General features: G+C 34.7%; 1 protein-coding gene and 1 long non-coding RNA gene across 2 annotated transcripts; both read left to right on the top strand.

The window, feature by feature from the left end:
* The first annotated feature begins 9,223 nt into the window (after nt 1-9,223).
* On the top strand, nt 9,224-16,354 carry LOC110448386 (adhesion G protein-coupled receptor B2-like). Its single transcript, XM_021494603.1, has 11 exons — nt 9,224-9,268; nt 10,321-10,512; nt 10,765-10,833; nt 11,610-11,715; nt 12,189-12,278; nt 13,154-13,217; nt 14,143-14,251; nt 14,909-15,003; nt 15,330-15,432; nt 15,818-15,968; nt 16,281-16,354. The coding sequence occupies exons 1-11, from the start codon at nt 9,224-9,226 to the stop codon at nt 16,352-16,354; spliced, it is 1,098 nt and encodes a 365-aa protein (XP_021350278.1).
* A 1,473-nt stretch (nt 16,355-17,827) lies between these two features.
* LOC110448385 lies at nt 17,828-18,556 on the top strand. The gene is made up of 3 exons (XR_002462719.1): nt 17,828-17,909; nt 18,230-18,263; nt 18,490-18,556. It is a non-coding gene; the product is annotated as an uncharacterized LOC110448385 (long non-coding RNA).
* The last annotated feature ends 1,022 nt before the right edge of the window (nt 18,557-19,578 follow it).

Below are 19,578 nucleotides of genomic sequence, written 5' to 3'. Positions count from 1 at the left end.
TCATGAGGACGTTATAACTAGGTTTGTTCACTGTGTTAATAAGGAAGGTATAACAAGGTTCGTTCACTGTGTTCATTAGGAGGTTATAACAAGGTTTGTTCACTGTGTTGATCGGGACGGTATAACATGGTTTGTTCACTCTGTTAATAAGGAAGGTATAATAAGGTTTGTTTACTGTGTTCATGAGGACGGTATAACAAGGTTTGTTCACTGTGTTAATAAGGACGGTATAACAAGGTTTGTTCACTGTGTTAATAAGGAAGGTATAATAAGGTTTGCTCACTGTGTTCATGAGGACTTTATAACTAGGTTCGTTCACTGTGTTCATTAGGAGGTTATAACAAGGTTCGTTCACTGTGTTCATTAGGACGTTATAACAAGGTTTGTTTACTGTGTTAATAATGACGTTATAACAAAGTTTTATCACTTTGTTGATCAGGACGTTATAGCAAGGTTTGCTCACCTTGTCTCTGATTATTTTCACATTGATGTTTTTTTTTCTTTCTTTTTTGCTTAATAATTACAAAAATATCCAGACCATTGTTCTCCAGTTTTATCAAAGCTGATATAACAGATTCTCGAGGCAGACACAGCACCGGTAGCATGCGCAACAAAACATTGTCGCATTTTTGACGAAGTGGGTGTCGGCCTTGATGTATCTAAATCTTTATCACTTTTTTGTTTAGCAAATTCCAATAATTTAAAGGAAATGACAAATAGGAAAGAACTGATCTGTTTCTTATGCATAGGGTTTCAGCAATGTATTTGGTTAGATATCCATAAATACATAAGTTATAGAAATATGATGGCACATTAAATAAATTCATAAGACATATGTTTATATTTTATTTACATTTCTTGTCTCAATGCTATACCTAATTAAAAATAATTTAAAAAGATATAATTTGAACTTTTTGTGCTGTAAACATTACATGTTTGATAGGAATTATGTCATGAACATTTTTATGTTAGAAATATAGAGTACAAATGTAGTTTCCAACACCTTTTCATTATAGGTAACATATTGGATCGGACTTATGAACACCAACAATGCAGTCTATAGTTTTTCTGGCAATGCAGTTGTCAGTAATAGGAACAACAACAGTTTTTGCGACATTCTCGGTTCCGACCAAAGTATCAATATCCCTGGGGGAAACGTCACCTTCGTCTTCTTCAGCTCCGACCCCATCAACAAAATACCCAGCGCCTTCCGCTATTCAGCAATTAACATGGATATCTCCTGCTGATTCTTCATCGTTGATATCCTCATCATCAACTTCAGCTGAGTTATCAACATCCCTAACTTCAACAGCGGTCTCTCAGGCTGAAACTGCATCGTTGATTTCTTCCAATCCAGTTTTAGCACTAACCGAGCCATCATCAGGAATGACCTCAACAGCTTCTGATGATACTGCATCGCCGAGTTCTTCAACTGAGATATCCAAGTATCTGACGTCGTCACAGATAACCCTTGCTGAAACTTTAAAGTTGATATATTCATCTCCAACGTCAATTGGGTTATCAACAGGCCTCTCATCAACACTGATATCCCTTCGTGAAACTGCATCATTGATATCTTCAATTCCAACTTTTACTGAGCTATTATCAGGCCCTTTCTCAACAGCGGTCTTTCCGGCTGAAACTTCGTCGTTGATTTCTTCATATCGAACCTCAACTGACTTATCGTTGATCGTTTCATCTAAAACTTCAACTGCATTATCGACAGGTCTGATCTCAACAGCAGTCTCTCCGAATGAAATTGCATCGATGATTTATTCATCTCCGGCTTCTTCTGAGTTATTTTCAGGCCTGACCTCAACACCAATTTCCTCGGCTAAAACTTCATCGTTGACATCTTTGTTAACAACTTTAACTGAGCTGTCAACAGCCCAAACCTCGACAGCGGTCTCCCCGGCTGAAACTTCGTCGTTGATTTCTTCATATCCAACCTCAAATGACTTATCTTCACGTCAGACCGTAACACCAATTGTCTCGTCTGAAATTGCTTCGTTGATATCTTTATCTCCAAAATTAGATAAGTTATCAACCGCCGTGACGTCGACACCGATATCCATTAGTGAAACTGCTTCGTTGATATCTTCTTATCCAACATCAATTGAGTTATCAACAAGCTTCGCCTCAATTAATGTCTCTCCTGCTGAAGCGTCATCGTTGGTTGACGAAATATCATCGGTGATTTCTTTATCGCCAACTTCAACTGAGATATCACCAGTTCTGACCTCAACAGCGGTCTTTCCGGATGAAACTTCATCTTTGATATCTTCATATCCAAGGTCAATTGAGTTATCATCAGTCCTCGCATCAACACTGCTATCCCTTGGTGAAACTTCATCGTTGATATTTTCATCTAAATCTCCAACTGCGTTATCGTCAGGCCTGATCTCAACAGTGGTCTCTCCGGATGAAACTGCATCGTTGATTTTCACATCTCCGACTTCTTCTGAGTCATTTTCAGCCTTGACCTCAACAGCTGTCCCCCCGGCTGAAACGGCGTCGTTGATTTTTTCATATCCAACCTCAATTGACTTATCATCACGTCAGACCTCAACACCAATTTCCTCGTCTGAAACAGCTACGTTGATATCTTCTTCCCTAAAATCAGATGAGTCATCAACAGCCCTGACGTCGACACCGATATCCATTGATGAAACTGATTCGTTGATATCTTCTTCTCAAACGTCAATTGAGTTATCAACAAGCTTCGCCTCAATTACTGTCTCTCCTGCTGAAACGTCATCGCTGATATCTTCATCAACAGCCTCAACTGAGCTGTCAACATCCCTAATATCAACAGCGGTCTCCCCGGCTGAAACGTCGTCGTTGATTTCTTCATATCAATCCTCCACTGAGTTATTTTCAGGCCTGACCTCAACACCAATTTCCTCGGCTAAAACTTCATCGTTGATATCTTTGTTAACAACTTTAACTGAGCTGTCAACAGCCCAAACCTCGACAGCGGTCTCCCCGGTTGAAACTTCGTCGTTGATTTTTTCATATCCAACCTCAACCTACTTCTCATCACGTCATACCTCAACACCAATTTCCTCGTCTGAAACAGCTACGTTGATATCTTCTTCCCTAAAATCAGATGAGTCATCAACAGCCCTGACGTCGACACCGATATCCATTGATGAAACTGCTTCGTTGATTTCTTCATATCCAACCTCAACTGCGTTATCGTCAGCCTTGACCTCAACAGCTGTCCCCCCGGCTGAAACTGCGTCGTTGATTTCTTCATATCCAACCTCAAATGACTTTTCATCACGTCAGGCCTCAACACCAATTTCCTCGTCTGAAACAGCTACGTTGATATCTTCTGCCCTAAAATCAGATGAGTCATCAACAGCCCTGACGTCGACACCGATATCCATTGATGAACCTGCTTCGTTGATATCTTCTTCTCAAACGTCAATTGAGTTATCAAGAAGCTTCGCCTCAATTACTGTCTCTCCTGCTGAAACGTCATCGCTGATATCTTCATCAACAGCCTCAACTGAGCTGTCAACATCCCTAACATCAACAGCGGTCTCCCCGGCTGAAACTTCGTCGTTGATTTCTTCATATCCAACCTCAAATGACTTATCTTCACGTCAGACCGTAACACAAATTGTCTCGTCTGAAATTGCTTCGATGATATCTTCATCTCCAAAATCAGATGAGTTATCAACAGCCGTGACGTCGACACCGATATCCATTGATGAAACTGCTTCGTTGATATCTTCTTCTCAAACGTCAATTGCTCTATCAACAAGATTACCCTCAACTGCTGTCTCCCCGGCTGAAACTTCGTCGCTGATTTCTTCATATCCAACCTCAACTGACTTGTCATCACGTCAGACCGCAACAACAATTCCCTCGTCTAAAATTGCTTCGATGATATCTTCATCTCCAAAATCAGATGAGTTATCAAACGCCGTGACGTCGACACCGACATCCATTAGTGAAACTGCTTCGTTGATATATTCTTATCCAACATCAATTGAGTTAACAACAAGCTTCGCCTCAATTAATGTCTCTCCTACTAAAGCGTCATCGTTGGTTGACGAAATATCATCGTTGATTTCTTTATCGCCAACTTCAACTGAGATATCACCAGTTCTGACCTCAACAGCGGTCTTTCCGGATGAAACTTCATCTTTGATATCTTCATATCCAAGGTTGATTGACTTATCATCACGTCAGACCTCAACACCAATTTCCTTGTCTGACACAGCTTCGTTGATATATTCTTCCCTAAAATCAGATGAGTTATCAACAGCCCTGACGTCGTCACCGATATCCATTGATGAAACTGCTTCGTTGATATCTTCTTCTCCAATGTCAATTAAGTTATCAACAAGCTTCGCCTCAATTACTGTCTCTCCTGCTGAAACGTCAACGTTGATTTCTTCATATCCAACCTCAAATGACTTATCATTAGGTCTGACCTTAACACCAATTTTCTCGACTGAAACTGCTTCGTTGATATCTTCATCTCTCACATCAGCTGAATTATCAACAGCCCCGGCGTCGACACCGATATCCAGAAGTGAAACTGCATCTTTGATATTTTCATATCCAAGGTCAATTGAGTTATCAATAGGCCTCGCCTCAACACCGATATCCCGAGCTGAAACTGCATCGTTGTTTTCCTTGGCACTTACAACGATAACGACATCTTTAGCCCCAATCTCAACATCGATATCCTTATTTGAAACTGAATCGATGGTATATTTTGATTCGACGTCACACCCGATTTACTCAGATGCAACAACATCAACAATTTCCAGCCAAATGTTTATAACGCCATCTTCATTTTTGAACTCAACACTTATTTCTTCATTTCCGACCTCAACTGAGTTAACATCAGGTCTGACCGAAACAGCGGTCTCTCCGGCTGAAACTGTATCGTTGATTTCCTCATCTCCAACTTCAACTGAGTTGTCAACAGCCCTGTCCTCAACACCGATATCATCAGCTTCAACTGCATCGTTAACAACGATATTATCGGCTTTGACTTCACAATTGATGTCATCGGCTCAAACGTCAACGTTGCTATCCTCTATTCCATCCTCAACAACGATTTTATCCGCTACACCTGCATCTTTGATCAGTTCAGATCCAACCTCGACTATAACTGCGTCTGGTCCAACCTCAACATCGATATCATCTCTTCCGACTCCAATACCGACATCACCTGATCCGACCTCAACATCAACATCCAACCCTGGTAGGTATGAACTATCATAGAATACCCAGATTGTTATTTCTGTTGCAGTTTTCTATCATGACTTTACGTTTTATTCAAATATCGTTTATCTAAATATAATAATGTCTTAATCTTAAGAAAAACGAAAGTGAAAATCGTTATGCAAAATGAGTAGGGTCAATACAAATATTTAGTGTCCATTTAGCTCTATAAAAAACGTCTGCTGCCTATACATCTTTTTCAAATGAAGTCCATATAACTTTACAAATGAAGTTGGTAACAGTGTAACTTTATAAATGACGTTTGGTAACAGTGTTACTTAATAAAATACTTTTAGTACCCATTTAACCCCATAAATTGTTGTTTGGGGTCCAAAAAACTAAATAAATGACGTTGGTGTCCAAATTGATTAAGAAATGACGTTTTGTGTTATGTATATAAGGTATCAACGGCATTCATGCTGGTGTGAACGCTCATTGGATACAGTAAAACCCCGCTAACTTGAACTCTTAGGCTCCAGATCAATAGTTCGAGGAATACATGGTATTCGACGAATCTGAGATTCGACCGACATCGTCTTTTTTTTTATTAAGTGGGGCGAGGGACAGTACGAGAACTGCAAATATCGCGGATGGTAGATGATAGAAGTAGGATGCCGGGTTCGAGTCACGGCAGGGCACTGTGTTGTATCTTTGCGCAAGATACTTTACTCCGCTTGTTCCAGTCAACTTAGCTGTAAATGAGTACGTGGTAGGGCAGTGCAAGAATTGTTGAATGCTAGCTGTGAGCGCCGGATGTATGCTCCCTAGGGAGTTGAGAAAGATATTGGCTGGTTGCAAAGTCCCTATAACCACGGATAATTATTTGTGAACCGCCTTTAGACGACCTACGAATTGGATTGTAATAAAGCGGTATATGAGAATCTTTAATTATAATCATTATAAAATAGCTGAACAATGAAAATATATAAAATTGAAATGAAAGTACTGCATGTGTAACGTTATTGTCGTTTTGACATAGTCCGCCATACTGTAATCGGCTACGCTAATTTTACAAAATATCAAAACGAGAGGAACTCTTCGATCATTTTAAAATGAAGAAAATCTTGAATCCCTGTTATCATAATGTTGATTGACAACGAAACTAATAATCAAAACATATTCAGGTGTGAATATCTTTGAAGATGGTCGAGAATCCCCTATGTGATTTCCACTCAATATTGCCATGCCGAAATATGGTTTTACACACCCAGTGAATTAACACTTCCGTCAAATCATCGATGTCAAAATACCATTGAACCTCTAACTATAAACACAATGAGCGTGGACCGCAGTCTGTGCCTTGAGGCATATCGATGGCACGCGGCGATACACGCGGGTATGCCTACCTATTCAACAAATGCATAGATAAAATAATACGGTTTTGAGTGGTTGGGGATAAATCATTGTTCGAGTTCGAGTAATTCGAGATTAACTTACAAGGAATATATAAGAGCACGGTCGAGACCAAGCAAACTATTAAAAAATAGGGGTATTCGAGTTATGCCAGTTTGAGTAAGTGGGGTTTCACTGTATTTTCAATAAAGCCCGTTAGGGGCTTCATGGAATATGCATGTAACCGGTTTGCAATCGAAGTGGTTTTGTGTCAGTGTAAACGAAATTCATGAAACAGCCTAACGTCATCAAAATAGTCGCTTCTATTGGTTGTCATGTTATTCGAAGCGGGAGGAGAAGCTTCTAAATGACGCTGATCCTATTGCGTTTATAGCCCAAACAACACAATTTCTTATGGAGGAACTTGCAGTGGAAATGAAAATATAACTGTATTTAAGGCGTTTTGAGACGCCTGGCCAGTATAACATGATGGTCGACAAATATAATCTGTATTTTACATATAAACTTTTAAGCTACATTTTTGGTATTTTAGGTTGCATAGCTTCATCGAAATCATACAAAATGTCACCAACTGTACCAAAGGAAAACGGTACACTGTCATTAAGCTGTGGCTTTGAAAACAACGGAAACTGCAAGAAAACTGAATGGCGTATTGGGGGCTTCGTTAGATATCAAAACAGCACGAAGATCACAATAACATACATGGATAACACTTCACAAATGGATGTTTCTTCTTTGTCACATATTGACGCAGGTATTTATCTTTTATTTTTATCATCATAGTATTTGCTTTTGTTCTGTATGTTTTTGCGCACTTACGGATGCTGTTGTAAACATATATGCTTTTAAATGGAAACATGGTTCAATTCAGGTTAAAAAAGGTTCAATTTTGTTTTGCTTAAATACTTTCGCCTGTGAGGTTATTCATGAATAACCTCACAGGGAAGAGTATTTTAAGCCAAAAAACCCCATTTAAGTTTGTTGCATTAGCTGATGAATGAATAACTGTATTATTCATTTGTAGGGAAGATGTCTTGTCACATGGGAAACAGCAGCGTGGTATTTAATATAACAGTCCAACCGTTGCCTGTTTTGGAGATTTCTCCTCTATCTAAGGCAGTTCAAGAACTAGAATCTATCAACATAACATGCAACATAACAAACGTGGATAGAATCAACAATACCGGATGGAACTTTACATGGTGTTTTAACACAGATGTAATCACGGGTATCGTCATTGTTATCAATTGATTTGTTTAATACATTCCATGACTAATTCAATTATCGATTAAACAAAATGATAACATATGAATACTAGAAAGAAAACTATTAAACGGTGACACATGGTTTTGTAAAGATTTGAAGATATGGTCTTAGGGTGATACTAGAAATTCGGAAACAGACCCAATATAATCAAACATTTTTAATTTATAACTAGATATATTATTATTGTTACTTTTCCTTCGTCCACTTCCATTGATAAATTTTTGAACATTTTAACATTTGAAATATATTATTGTTATGGACACCAGATACACGGCACATTGAATCTGGAGGAGCTGATTCATTACTTCGACTAACACAATTAACGATAGCGATGAGCGGGAACTACAGCTGTAGTGTCAACGGCACATGTAATATTGAGGGTCTAGTAAGCAGAATTAAAGTATTCGACCAAAACCAAGGTAAGTGACAGTAGTTAAGTTGTAAAAAGTACAAAGAATTAAAATGTAATGACTTACCAATGTATTAAATATAAAAAGTATGGCGTCTTCAACATAGACATTTAACTTGCGATATCTGACAGTTATGTCGTTATGATCATTTCTCAAACATCGTCAGAAATATTAAAAAATAACATGGAATTTTTCTCGGGCATTTTCGTTCGTTATGTTAAGCCATTTACATGTAGGTAGTTTCGGGGGTAAACATTTGTGGACAATCCATAAAAAAAGTAGTCAAGTAATTAAATTCTTTGTATTTATTATCTTGGTTCAATAACATGAATGTTTTTACGCAGCGGACATTTTATGTTACAAATGTATACAATAACAAAAACTATCTCGATTGACATTCAACATTATTTGCAGATAACTTTTGTGACGCAGAAACCGATGAGCATATTAATATTCAGTGGCCAAAAAGTCCACATAATTTTACAAATGAACAGCCTTGTCCCAATCCATTCGCAGGTAGGTCCCTTTTTATTAAATTTCAATTCATTATATTGTGTGTGAAATAAAAAAATTCTAACTTAAAATTCATATAGCAGTGATTTGAGTAAATATGGATATCTAGATGAAGTAATTTTGAGTGTGTATTTCTAATCTTACATATAGGTCAGATTGTTAATTTTGTTTGCTTTCACGAACATGCGTAGATTTAAGAATTGTGTGGGTAGGTAGTGTTACTGTCGGATTAAGAATAGATATTCTGGATAAAAAACTTACTTGAATATCTTCTTTGCATAAACGGAGAGGATCATTTTAAAAGATTTGGTTGAAATCAACATTAAGCACAAGATGAATTAATGTTCCTTTCAATTTGATTGTGTGGTAATTTCTTACTTATAGGAAAAGTAACACGACATTGTAATAACGGAAAATGGGGTGACATCATTATGACAAAATGTGTCAGAGAGGAACTAATACAAGCAGAGGAAGAGGTACGTATAATACTAAATAGTCGCTTCCTCCCAACAGGTTAGTCTTGACATCGGCAGGCGGTCTTGGGTTCAAGTTCTAATCAGATTACTTCAAAACACATGAATGTCTTGTATGTTGAAAGGCAAGGTATGAAGACTGTATATAAAAGCGTAGACATGTATATTGATGTGCTGTGTAAAAACGATATCGTAAATATCTTATATAACACATATTATTTGTCTAAAAGTCAGAAGAACACATAAGCGTCAACACAACAATAGTTTGCACCCAAAACCGGTAAAAATAGCAAAATTACTTGGAGATCATTGAAAAAAGTAAAAGTAAAATAAAACCAAGCTGTAAGGATAAGAATCTTTTCCTGCTCCGTCATCTATCATGTCAATGTACATTGTAAGTCAAATACAAGAAATGTCACGTCCTAAACGTGAGAACCGAGGTAGGAGCATCGAAACAACATGGCACACCAATGAGCATGCTATGAAACATTGACTCTCATGTCAAACAATGCAATGGCATAATTTCAGCATTTTCCCAATATGTTAATAATGGTGATCATAAAACCATAGACCATTGTCGGTATCAACATTCGTCCTTAATACTTCCTGAGTACATGTAAGGTTGCCCGTCAGCAGTCGTTATCTATTCAGGAAGTGATCATATGCGGAATAGGCCCTTTGATATCATCGTCAGCCTGCATCTCTCGAGGCAAATGACATTTTCCTTAGTATACATTAAACAATTGTCAGTTGTTACACAGCATGTAAATATTCGTGATGCACATATTGTTTTGATATTAATAAAATGTTAAGAAGGTAATTATCCAATAAAAATGCTTATAAGCAATATCAATATCAATACTTCAAATGTGAAAATAATCTTTCTAATTTGCAAAACATTCAATATTTGTCTTCATGATACACGGTGTAGACCTGTTTCAATATTTGACGGAAATATGTTTCAATCCTTGTGTCCAATACATTTTTGTTATGCGAGTTATTTATATTTTTTCTTGACGAAAAATGGTATTTGATTTGTAATCATTATTGTACAGCTGGACAATGCCTTGGCAGATGGAAATGATGTGGAAAAAACGGCAGTGATCGAAAACGTCATAGACGCGATTTTAAATGTTACTTCTGCCAACAGTAGCGAGTCTCTGTCTCCTGGTGATCTCATCAAGACCACCGCCATACTTGCAAAAATGGTCGATATTCTTGGAAATAACGTCACAGTTAACGAAACGGTGTGTATTTTATTTTATTATACAAAGTACTTTATTATAATTCATAAAAATATTGTACAAGCTTACTTATAACATCTTTCTAATAAAAACTTTGTGAAAAAAATCAACAGCAACAATCCTATATAATTCACAGAGTTCTTTAAAAGTAAAAACTCTACTGTTTTTACTATATACAACATCTATGGAACATATTGGTTGGCAATAATTTCTGCAAAGAGTATACGCCATATTTAAAATTATTTTTCGTTTTAGAAATTTGTAGGTATTATTGATGAAATGCTTTCACAAGATACAGAAGACGCGTGGACACAAGTTGACACGGTATGTAATATATATACAATAACGTGTCTGGTTTATATCATTTTATATCTGTTTTCCCTGTCTATATATTTCGTGTTAATCAATTATGGACTTGGATTGAGGTGAACATGTGGTTATATTAACCTAAAAAAGTGATGAAAAATGGACTTCCGATTTCCCCCAGGAAAGATTTTTTTTTATAGAAAATAATTAAAAAGCAGGCTTTTAGGTATACATTATCACAAACGTATCTTAATTATGATATTCTTTCTGTAATGAAATTTCCCTGAATACACATTTTGTATAACCTCTGTTTGTCATTCTTTTCTTTTTGGTAATATTAAATCATTCTTTAGTTAGTTGAACGTAACAAACACACAGGTGATTAGACCTTTAATAGATAATAATAAATAGATTTCATAGATGCAATATTTTAAAATGAATTACACCGCATCATACAACTGCTTCGTCGTTCTAGGACTCATCAGTGATACAAGGGGCCAAACATGTTTAAATCTATGTTGTCTAAACTACTGCAGGTGTGTAAAACGCCTTAATATTGCGTTAATGACACAAAATATCGTGATCTGTATTTTTCACTCCACTGGTTCTCCTGATTATCATATTTGTCGACACATGTTAAGTAAACTTTTGCGTTAATGATATTAAATTACACCAGTTTTCAGTATAAATAGTGGCTTTTTTCTCATTGACATTCAGAGTCTGATGAAGTATTATCGCTTTCATCTTTCACTATGATTTTGTAACTAACGATCAAATGTCTTCATTTTTTGCAGGGCACAGATGCAAGCAGCATGTTTTCAATTGTGGGTAGCTTAGGCGACGCCGTCGGAGAAAATCTAACACCTGGCGAAAAAATAGAAATAGAAGGAAAAAATATAGGTTAATAGTCGTTTTTCTTGAAAACATATATTAACAATTCATAAGCTAAATTTGACCAAATGCAGTAGCTTTCGGGACATAATTATAATGATATATAATATTTTCCAGATATACGTACGATATGTTTTTAGGTATGTACTTTACTTCTACTTTCAACTTTTTATTGAAAATGACAAGCTTGTATTTTTTAAGAAAGATATTTAATGAATTGAGAGAAAAAAACTCACATCGAAAATCTTTCAAAATGAATTGGGTGAAAAAGATTATTTCGTGTTCAGAATTGCAGTAATGCGAACTCCAAATGAGCCTCAAACTATTTTTATTGGTTTGATGAATAGACGTTAGTTTATATTTCTATTCAAATACAAATATTATTTTTTTGTTTTATGTTCTTGATATTCAGAATTAATATAAAATAATCTTCATATACCAGACGTTGACACCCAAAACAGGTTTGATTTTTCTCATTACAGCTATAAAAATTGAAAAACCTAGCACAAACGTTGCAACTTTCAATACATCGAGTTCGGAGATATCATTGGACTTCACCGCCAGCGCAGACCGTGAGTAAACGATAGGTTGTAAGAGTGCGTCTTTAACAGGAGTTATGTGAAGTTTTATTGTATTTTATTGTATTTCGTATTATTTGTTGATTAAAAATTGCACGCCAGTAGGTTAACTTATATTTCAGTCGGTGACCGTCTAAGGCTTAAAGTTGCTGATTTTCGCCTCATTTGTGTCGATTTTTAGCACAAATATTACAACTATCATTGGACAAATATTACATCTATCATTGGACAAATATTACAACTATCATGGACAAATATTACAACTATTATTATACAGCTATCAAATGATACAACTTTCTCCCACACTTCACAGGTGTGTCTCCCGTTGCAGCCAGGAAAGATCAGCTTGTCATCCAATAAGGGGAAATAGCCTCGTGCTGATTAGCATGTGTTCAATTGTGACGTCATTAAATACGTCACCGGTAATGGTGACGTCATCAAAAGTGAATGACGATATTCATACCCACACGTGTTTTTGTTTCACTTCTGTCGGTGGAGTTGTGACTGAAATAATAGGATGGGAGAAAAACAATCATCCCCCACCTTGAGGGTGTGACAAAGCAATCTCCAACACTCGGGGTGATATTTTTGGTTGTCTAACCCTCGGCAGAGCCTCGGGTTAGACAACAAAAATACACCACCCCTTGGTTTGGTGATTTCTCTATCACACCCTCAAGGTAGGGGAAGAAGAATCTATTAATCATTGGACACGTTTACAACTATCATTGGACAAAAATATAACAACTGTTATTATACAGCTATTATTGGAAAAATCCGGAGCTGGAAGTCGACCCAAATGAGGCATCAAGCCACCAAGAAGACGTTACATTTAACATGTGAATTGCATTTTCATGTTTTTCATTTTTCAGATAATGTATCCTACACCGCGGCAAGGTACACAACAATAGGAAATCTCCTCCTAAACAAAAACAGGTAAAAATGATGATAGTGTTGTGTACCATAACGATAACCAAGTATAGTCGGACATAAAGTAATTAGGTTTTTCAAACGGCATTGCATAAATAAATACACACTATGCATTATGTGCATAACCCGAGCGTCTAAGTGAATGATTTGTATATAACCATGAATGTTTCCTATTTTAAAATGATAGTTTTATCATGAAATTCCATTCTTCCAGTCAAGAAGAGGAGTTTACATCGGAGGTCTTGGCATTATCATTATCTAATTCTTCTGGGGTTGATACGCAAAATCTTTCGTCTCCTGTCATTTTGATATTTGACACTGACGAGCTTGCAAATGATGTACGTATTTGTCCTATCATACACTATCTTAATGTTTATACGGCTGGCATAAAAGTTTGATGTCAGGAGGAAATGAAGAATATATAATTAAGGAAGTGAAACCGTAACAGGAAAATTATCATTAAATTGAATCATATCATTACAATGTAAACGATGAGGAAATACAACATATAATTTTGTTCATACGAGTTCCATGCTTCAATTATTTAAACAATTGAAAGTTGTTTGATATCATGTAACCGCAGTCTATTAGGTTGATATTAATGAAAATATTCAAATTTTAAAATTATTAATGTTTAGACTATATTTGGTAAGACGTTGTTTTTGTTGCAGGGTAATATGACAGGTAGTGTTACTCACAGATGTGTATACTGGAAAACGTAAGCATAAACTATTTTTTATACAAAAAAACTGTGTAGTTCCATCATTGGTTTCTTAATCGAACAGACAAAATAAAAGACGTCAAAAATGAAAACAGGAACACCAATTAAAAAAGGCAAAAAAAAAAAAATGAAAAATGAAAAATGAAAAATGAAAATAACTTTTTTATAGCGGTATCGAAATAAACATACAATGATATGTATCTATAACAGGGGAGGAGAATGGTCTACAGAGGGCTGTGGATGGGTAAACAATTCCTGTCAATGTACTCATCTCACTAGCTTTGCTGTCATTATGAGTCCTGTGACAACATCGGTTGGGGTAGGTGGATTTCAGAAACAAATGTTTTGGTAAAGACTGATGATATCCTTATCTGCTGTTTAACAAAACAGTTCACTGTGATTCATTTTAAAGACAGTATGATTGTAATAATTTTCCAACTAGCTTTTACAATGTCTTGTCGATGTCATACCATGATGTATATGAAGGAAGTCCGACAACTTGTTGACTGTTGTGAATCATTTTTTATTTTACACTGATTAATTCTTAAAGATTAAAAGAAAAGAAATTGTATCGTTTACTTTATAAAATAGGTGCATTGATTGATTCGATTTAGATATATACGATATAAAATCATCACAAAAATGTGACACGCGTGGCTTTTCTGGTTGTGATAATAATACGTATGATATCATCAATAAAGTAAACTGTACGAGAAATATAAAGGTTGTTTAGTTACAAAAATGCTAACGATAATCTATTTCAGCGATAACGAAAATGCTAACAAATGTATTGAGCATACTCGTTGGGTTGGAATCAGTATAGAATGCCATAAGTCGATGATTCAGACTAATTCGTGCGGACGACTTAATATTTCATACGTACACCTGAAATGAATTTAAAAAAGAAATAGTTTGCGGTGATCCACTTCCAAATTTTCTGAGTCATGACTATAAATTCCGTCTTATTCATCCATAGCACTCCTATGTTCTTCGGATCATCAGCTTCGTTGGATGCATCCTGTCCTTATTATCAACTGTGACAACAATGGCGGTGTATATAAAATTATGGAGGTAAATGTTTTCTGAAATAAAACTGGCACAATCACAAGAAAAGTTGCAGTTAATTACGTTTTTGATAAATGTTAAGTTAAATGATGAATATTCAAAACTTAGAAGTTTTATAGATTTTCCTCCGAGAGTGAATGCAATAAATGAATCACAAACAAATCTTATACTTTTAGTCAACTGATGTAACGGCACAATATTATTATGTATATAAAAGCAGTAAAATCATTTCAGTGCTAGATATGATATTTATTATATTACATTATTATGTATAATGATATGTTTTACACGTTTGAAAGTATGTCTGCAAGAAGTGATATATTTAACCAAAGGTACGTGAAAGGTGACCGAAGCCGTCTACTACTCAATCTGTGTGCAGCTCTCACTGTGGCCTATGTCGTGTTCATTGTTGGTATAGGAAAATCACACGATGATGTAAGTACTATGAATGATTTTCATTCTGCTTTACGGGAACTTGGATAATTAAATTACTTGACAGAGAGCATCGAGCTTTCGTTCATTGTGAATGGTCACTTGAATGAAATCTATTTTCCATGTCATAGACTTGACTAGGTAGCTGATGCTTTGTCACGTTTACAACTAGAATAAACATTCACAAATAAGAAAACTGATCAAGATATGACTGAATCTCTTTTAGTTTATTATTGAGGTACACACAATACCCTCCTGAGTATCCCATAACTAATTTCTTCATGAAGCTATTGTTTAGGTGCTAAATTATGAAAAATGTGAAAATAATTGTCATATTTTAATTTAAATGATGAACCAATACTTATATATACCTATTCAAATCCAATAGGTATTGTGTACAACCATTGCGGCACTTCTCCATTATTTCTTCCTGGTGACGTTTTGTCTGATGCTGGCGGAGGGTATTGAGATTCTAATATCTGTCAAAGCTGTATTCCACACAAAATCAAAACTCAAATGGTTTCTTCTACTGGGATGGGGTAAGATGTTTCCGTAAATTGTAGAGCAGTAAATGAATATGCCTACATATGTTTTAAACTAATATCAGAAATACTGCATCACTTTTCAGGTCAGTAGAAATCACAGCAGATTACTGTATAATTCTAATCTAAACTCATAAGTATTTTTATGATAAGATAAAACCATAATTAATTCAATATACATATACCAATCTTAATGATGAATTCAAGGCCGTATCAAAGAGAAAAAAAATGATGTCTGAGCAAAGAATGGCACATGTTTGCAGTAGGGTAGAAGATGATTTAAGCTGAATTTTATTTCATTTGAACTAGGTTTACCAGCTTTAGTAGTTGCAGTGACTGTCGGAGTAACCTTTCACGATGAGTACCATTCCGAATTCCAGTAATTATTTAAGATATCAGAATACAATGTCAATCAGAAATCATCGATGATACATACATTTTCATGAATAATCTATATTCGCGCATATTAACTTTTAACATATCCACTTCTTAGTTTAATGAATAATTTCATCGTACACTGTTCAGTTCAGTTCAGGAAACCAATTATAATGTTAATGATTTCCTAACAGAAAACGTATTAATAGTTAAATGTAATTTATAGAATGAGGATATTCAAATAAATGATGCTGAAGAGTCATTGTTGCTCATAATGAACATTTTATTAAAAGATTCCCTGTTGCAGAAAACACGTAGACTATTTGATGTTCAATTTTATATTTTGTAGTTGTTGGTTGACTTTGTCGAATGGAGTGATATACTCATTTGTAGCTCCAGCTGTTTGTATAATTCTGGTAAGCAACAAGAGTTACAGTATCATTCATTCTAGTTTTGTATTCAACCCATATCTGAAAGATATTACCTTTTTTAAGTGCCAATTTAGTGAAATAAGTTTTTTTTGTATAAGCTCGTACATCGTGTTTGAAGATGAATGCATTATAAAAAACAGTTTGTATGTGTCCGATACATTATATTGACTACCTTTTTTCAGGTGAACATCGTTGTCCTTTTCATCGTGTTGAAGGCTATATACTCGTCACAATTTATCACGACTAAAACTCGCAAGCAGAACATTTTGTAAGCATACCACATCTTCTGATATCATCAAAGTATCTAAATTACGAAGAACATCATTTTGAAATGATAAAATATACTTTGCCAAACATAAGAACTGTTATCATGCGTCGATTACAATTGTGTAACAACATGGTGTTATTCATTTATCGAATTGTTAAAATAAAAGTATAAGTTATGAATATGGATTTACGAACTTTTTCAAACGTAAAATTGCTATAATATCTGTTAACTTGAGGGATGCATGCTAATTGGTTTTCTCTTTAAGGACCGGTGTACGAAGCGTGTCGGTATTACTTCCGGTTCTAGGGATCACGTGGTTGTTTGGGATTGTTTCGGTCAATGATGACCTCGTTGTGTTCCAGTACCTTTTCGCTTTGACGAACTCTCTACAGGTTTGGTTGATTAAAAAATAAATTAATTTTATTAACAAAACATATTTTTTATCTTATAATTTTAAAACAATTAAACATTGAAAATAAATTTTGCATTATCGATTTTGCAATAATTTCAAAATAGATGAAAGTGACAATGTTTTGTTTCTGTTTCCAGGGTTTTTTCATTTTCCTGTTTTACTGTGTTTTAAACTCTTCGGTAGGTATATACATATGTAGTGAATACAATTTATATAAAACTTATTGATTCGAACAAAAAGAATCAAAATGAGATAATTTTGATAAGTTTGATTAATTTTGATTGATTTTAATTGGTTTGTATGAATTGAGATCTTGTTACGTGTGCCTCGAAAAAAATCTTTTAAATAGTTAAAATGTTTTTACCTTCTAGATACGACAAGCTTTTGCGAGAAAAATGAAAAAGTATGATTCTTCAATGACACGATCCTCGAATGCGGGAATCAAGTCGGAGGTAAAAAGATTTATATTTTTTCAATAATAATTTAAATGTCATGTTAAAATCGCCAATATTTTATATTTTTAGTAATGACATCGATTAATAGAATATTTTGATTTCAGAAACACGAATATTTCCAATGCATTTTCGGTTAAATAGTTTCGACGCGAATATTTACATACGCATGGATTCTATTCCTACAGTATATTAGTTATATCCATCCACAAATACTTTTACCGTAATTAAGATGACCATATATACTGAAAAATCCCCAGAGAATATATACACCTTTTTAGTATCTATTGGGCTAAAAAATATGTTTATTTATTTACAAGGTTTTCAAGAAAAGGCCATGGGACGAAAGTAAAGGTAAGAATCTAAGGGACCTGGAAACGCAGATGAAATATCTCCATTGGGAACTTCCTAAAAATATATCTCGGAATAGAATGATTTGCATAATCGAATTCACATACATGTAGCAATACTATTCATTCAATATTTTGCTTGAAAAATAAATAATAATACTGCAATTAGCATTATAATATGTTATTAAGTGAGAGTGTTTACTATTTTGTATTTGTTTTGTTTATTTTAGACGATGATGATTGTGATACAATCGCTGAAACAGAATTTCGTCTTCCTCGTCCGATATTGACACCTTTTTATGTAAGTTATTAAGATATTTCGAAAAGAAATCAAATATTTAGTTAGAAAACATACGAATGTTATAACACTTTGACATGTCTGATGCTTATCATTTATTATGTTTCAGGATATACCGACATTTATTTCTCCTAAGCGATTTCCATCATTTTCATCCCTTGGAAAAGAAACACATGTATGAGGAACGAAAACAACGTACTGGCGCTGAAAAGGAAACAACCTTGTCTAACAGCAACCTTGTATCGAATCACGATGAGTGAAAGGAACTAATTCACATCTGTGAAAAGTTAGAGTAAAATGTGATCTGTAAGCTTGCAAAGTGAAACAGATATTTTGACAAAAGCTTTTCCAAGGGAGGTAACTCCACAAGTCTGACAGATATAAACAAATATATGTATGGATTTCTAAATAAAATATGTTTTATCTAAAAATGAAATATGATAATTCCATTGATATAGATTATCACGACGAACCCACATTATGTACATTTAACTTTAAATACCAACTTTCACGAATAATTGCATTCTATTTTTTTGCTATTTCAAAAATTGGGAAAGAAATCAAACAGATTATGATTTACTTCTTTAGGTTTCAAAAACCTAAATTATATTTGTACATATAAAAGAATACTATATGTCCTAAATTTTCGACTGACAACAATAAGTGAACAAATATCCTATAAAATGATGAAAATCAAAATGTTAATATGGTGTATTATTGATAAAAGGGTTAAAATCCTGTAATGTCTTTCAGTGATTAAATGATCATAGTTTGCGCAATATGTATCTAGACATGACATCGACAATCATTCTCTAATACTACATTGAATGAGCAATATTCACATGTATCAATTATGTATTTAGTATGAAAATATATCTTCATCGTTTTTGATTTTCACTCCATTTAAAAAAAAAAATAATAGTAGTGATTCTGCAGAAAGGACAAACAACTTTTAAATAAGCAATAAATAATTTGTCACATGCTTATTGATTTCGTTAAAAAAAAAATCAGTGTGTTTTGT

The sequence above is a fragment of the Mizuhopecten yessoensis genome, unplaced genomic scaffold, assembly GCF_002113885.1.
Source record: "Mizuhopecten yessoensis strain PY_sf001 unplaced genomic scaffold, ASM211388v2 scaffold4025, whole genome shotgun sequence".
Lineage (NCBI taxonomy): Eukaryota > Metazoa > Mollusca > Bivalvia > Pectinida > Pectinidae > Mizuhopecten > Mizuhopecten yessoensis.
This window is presented reverse-complemented; position numbering and strand designations above follow the sequence as displayed.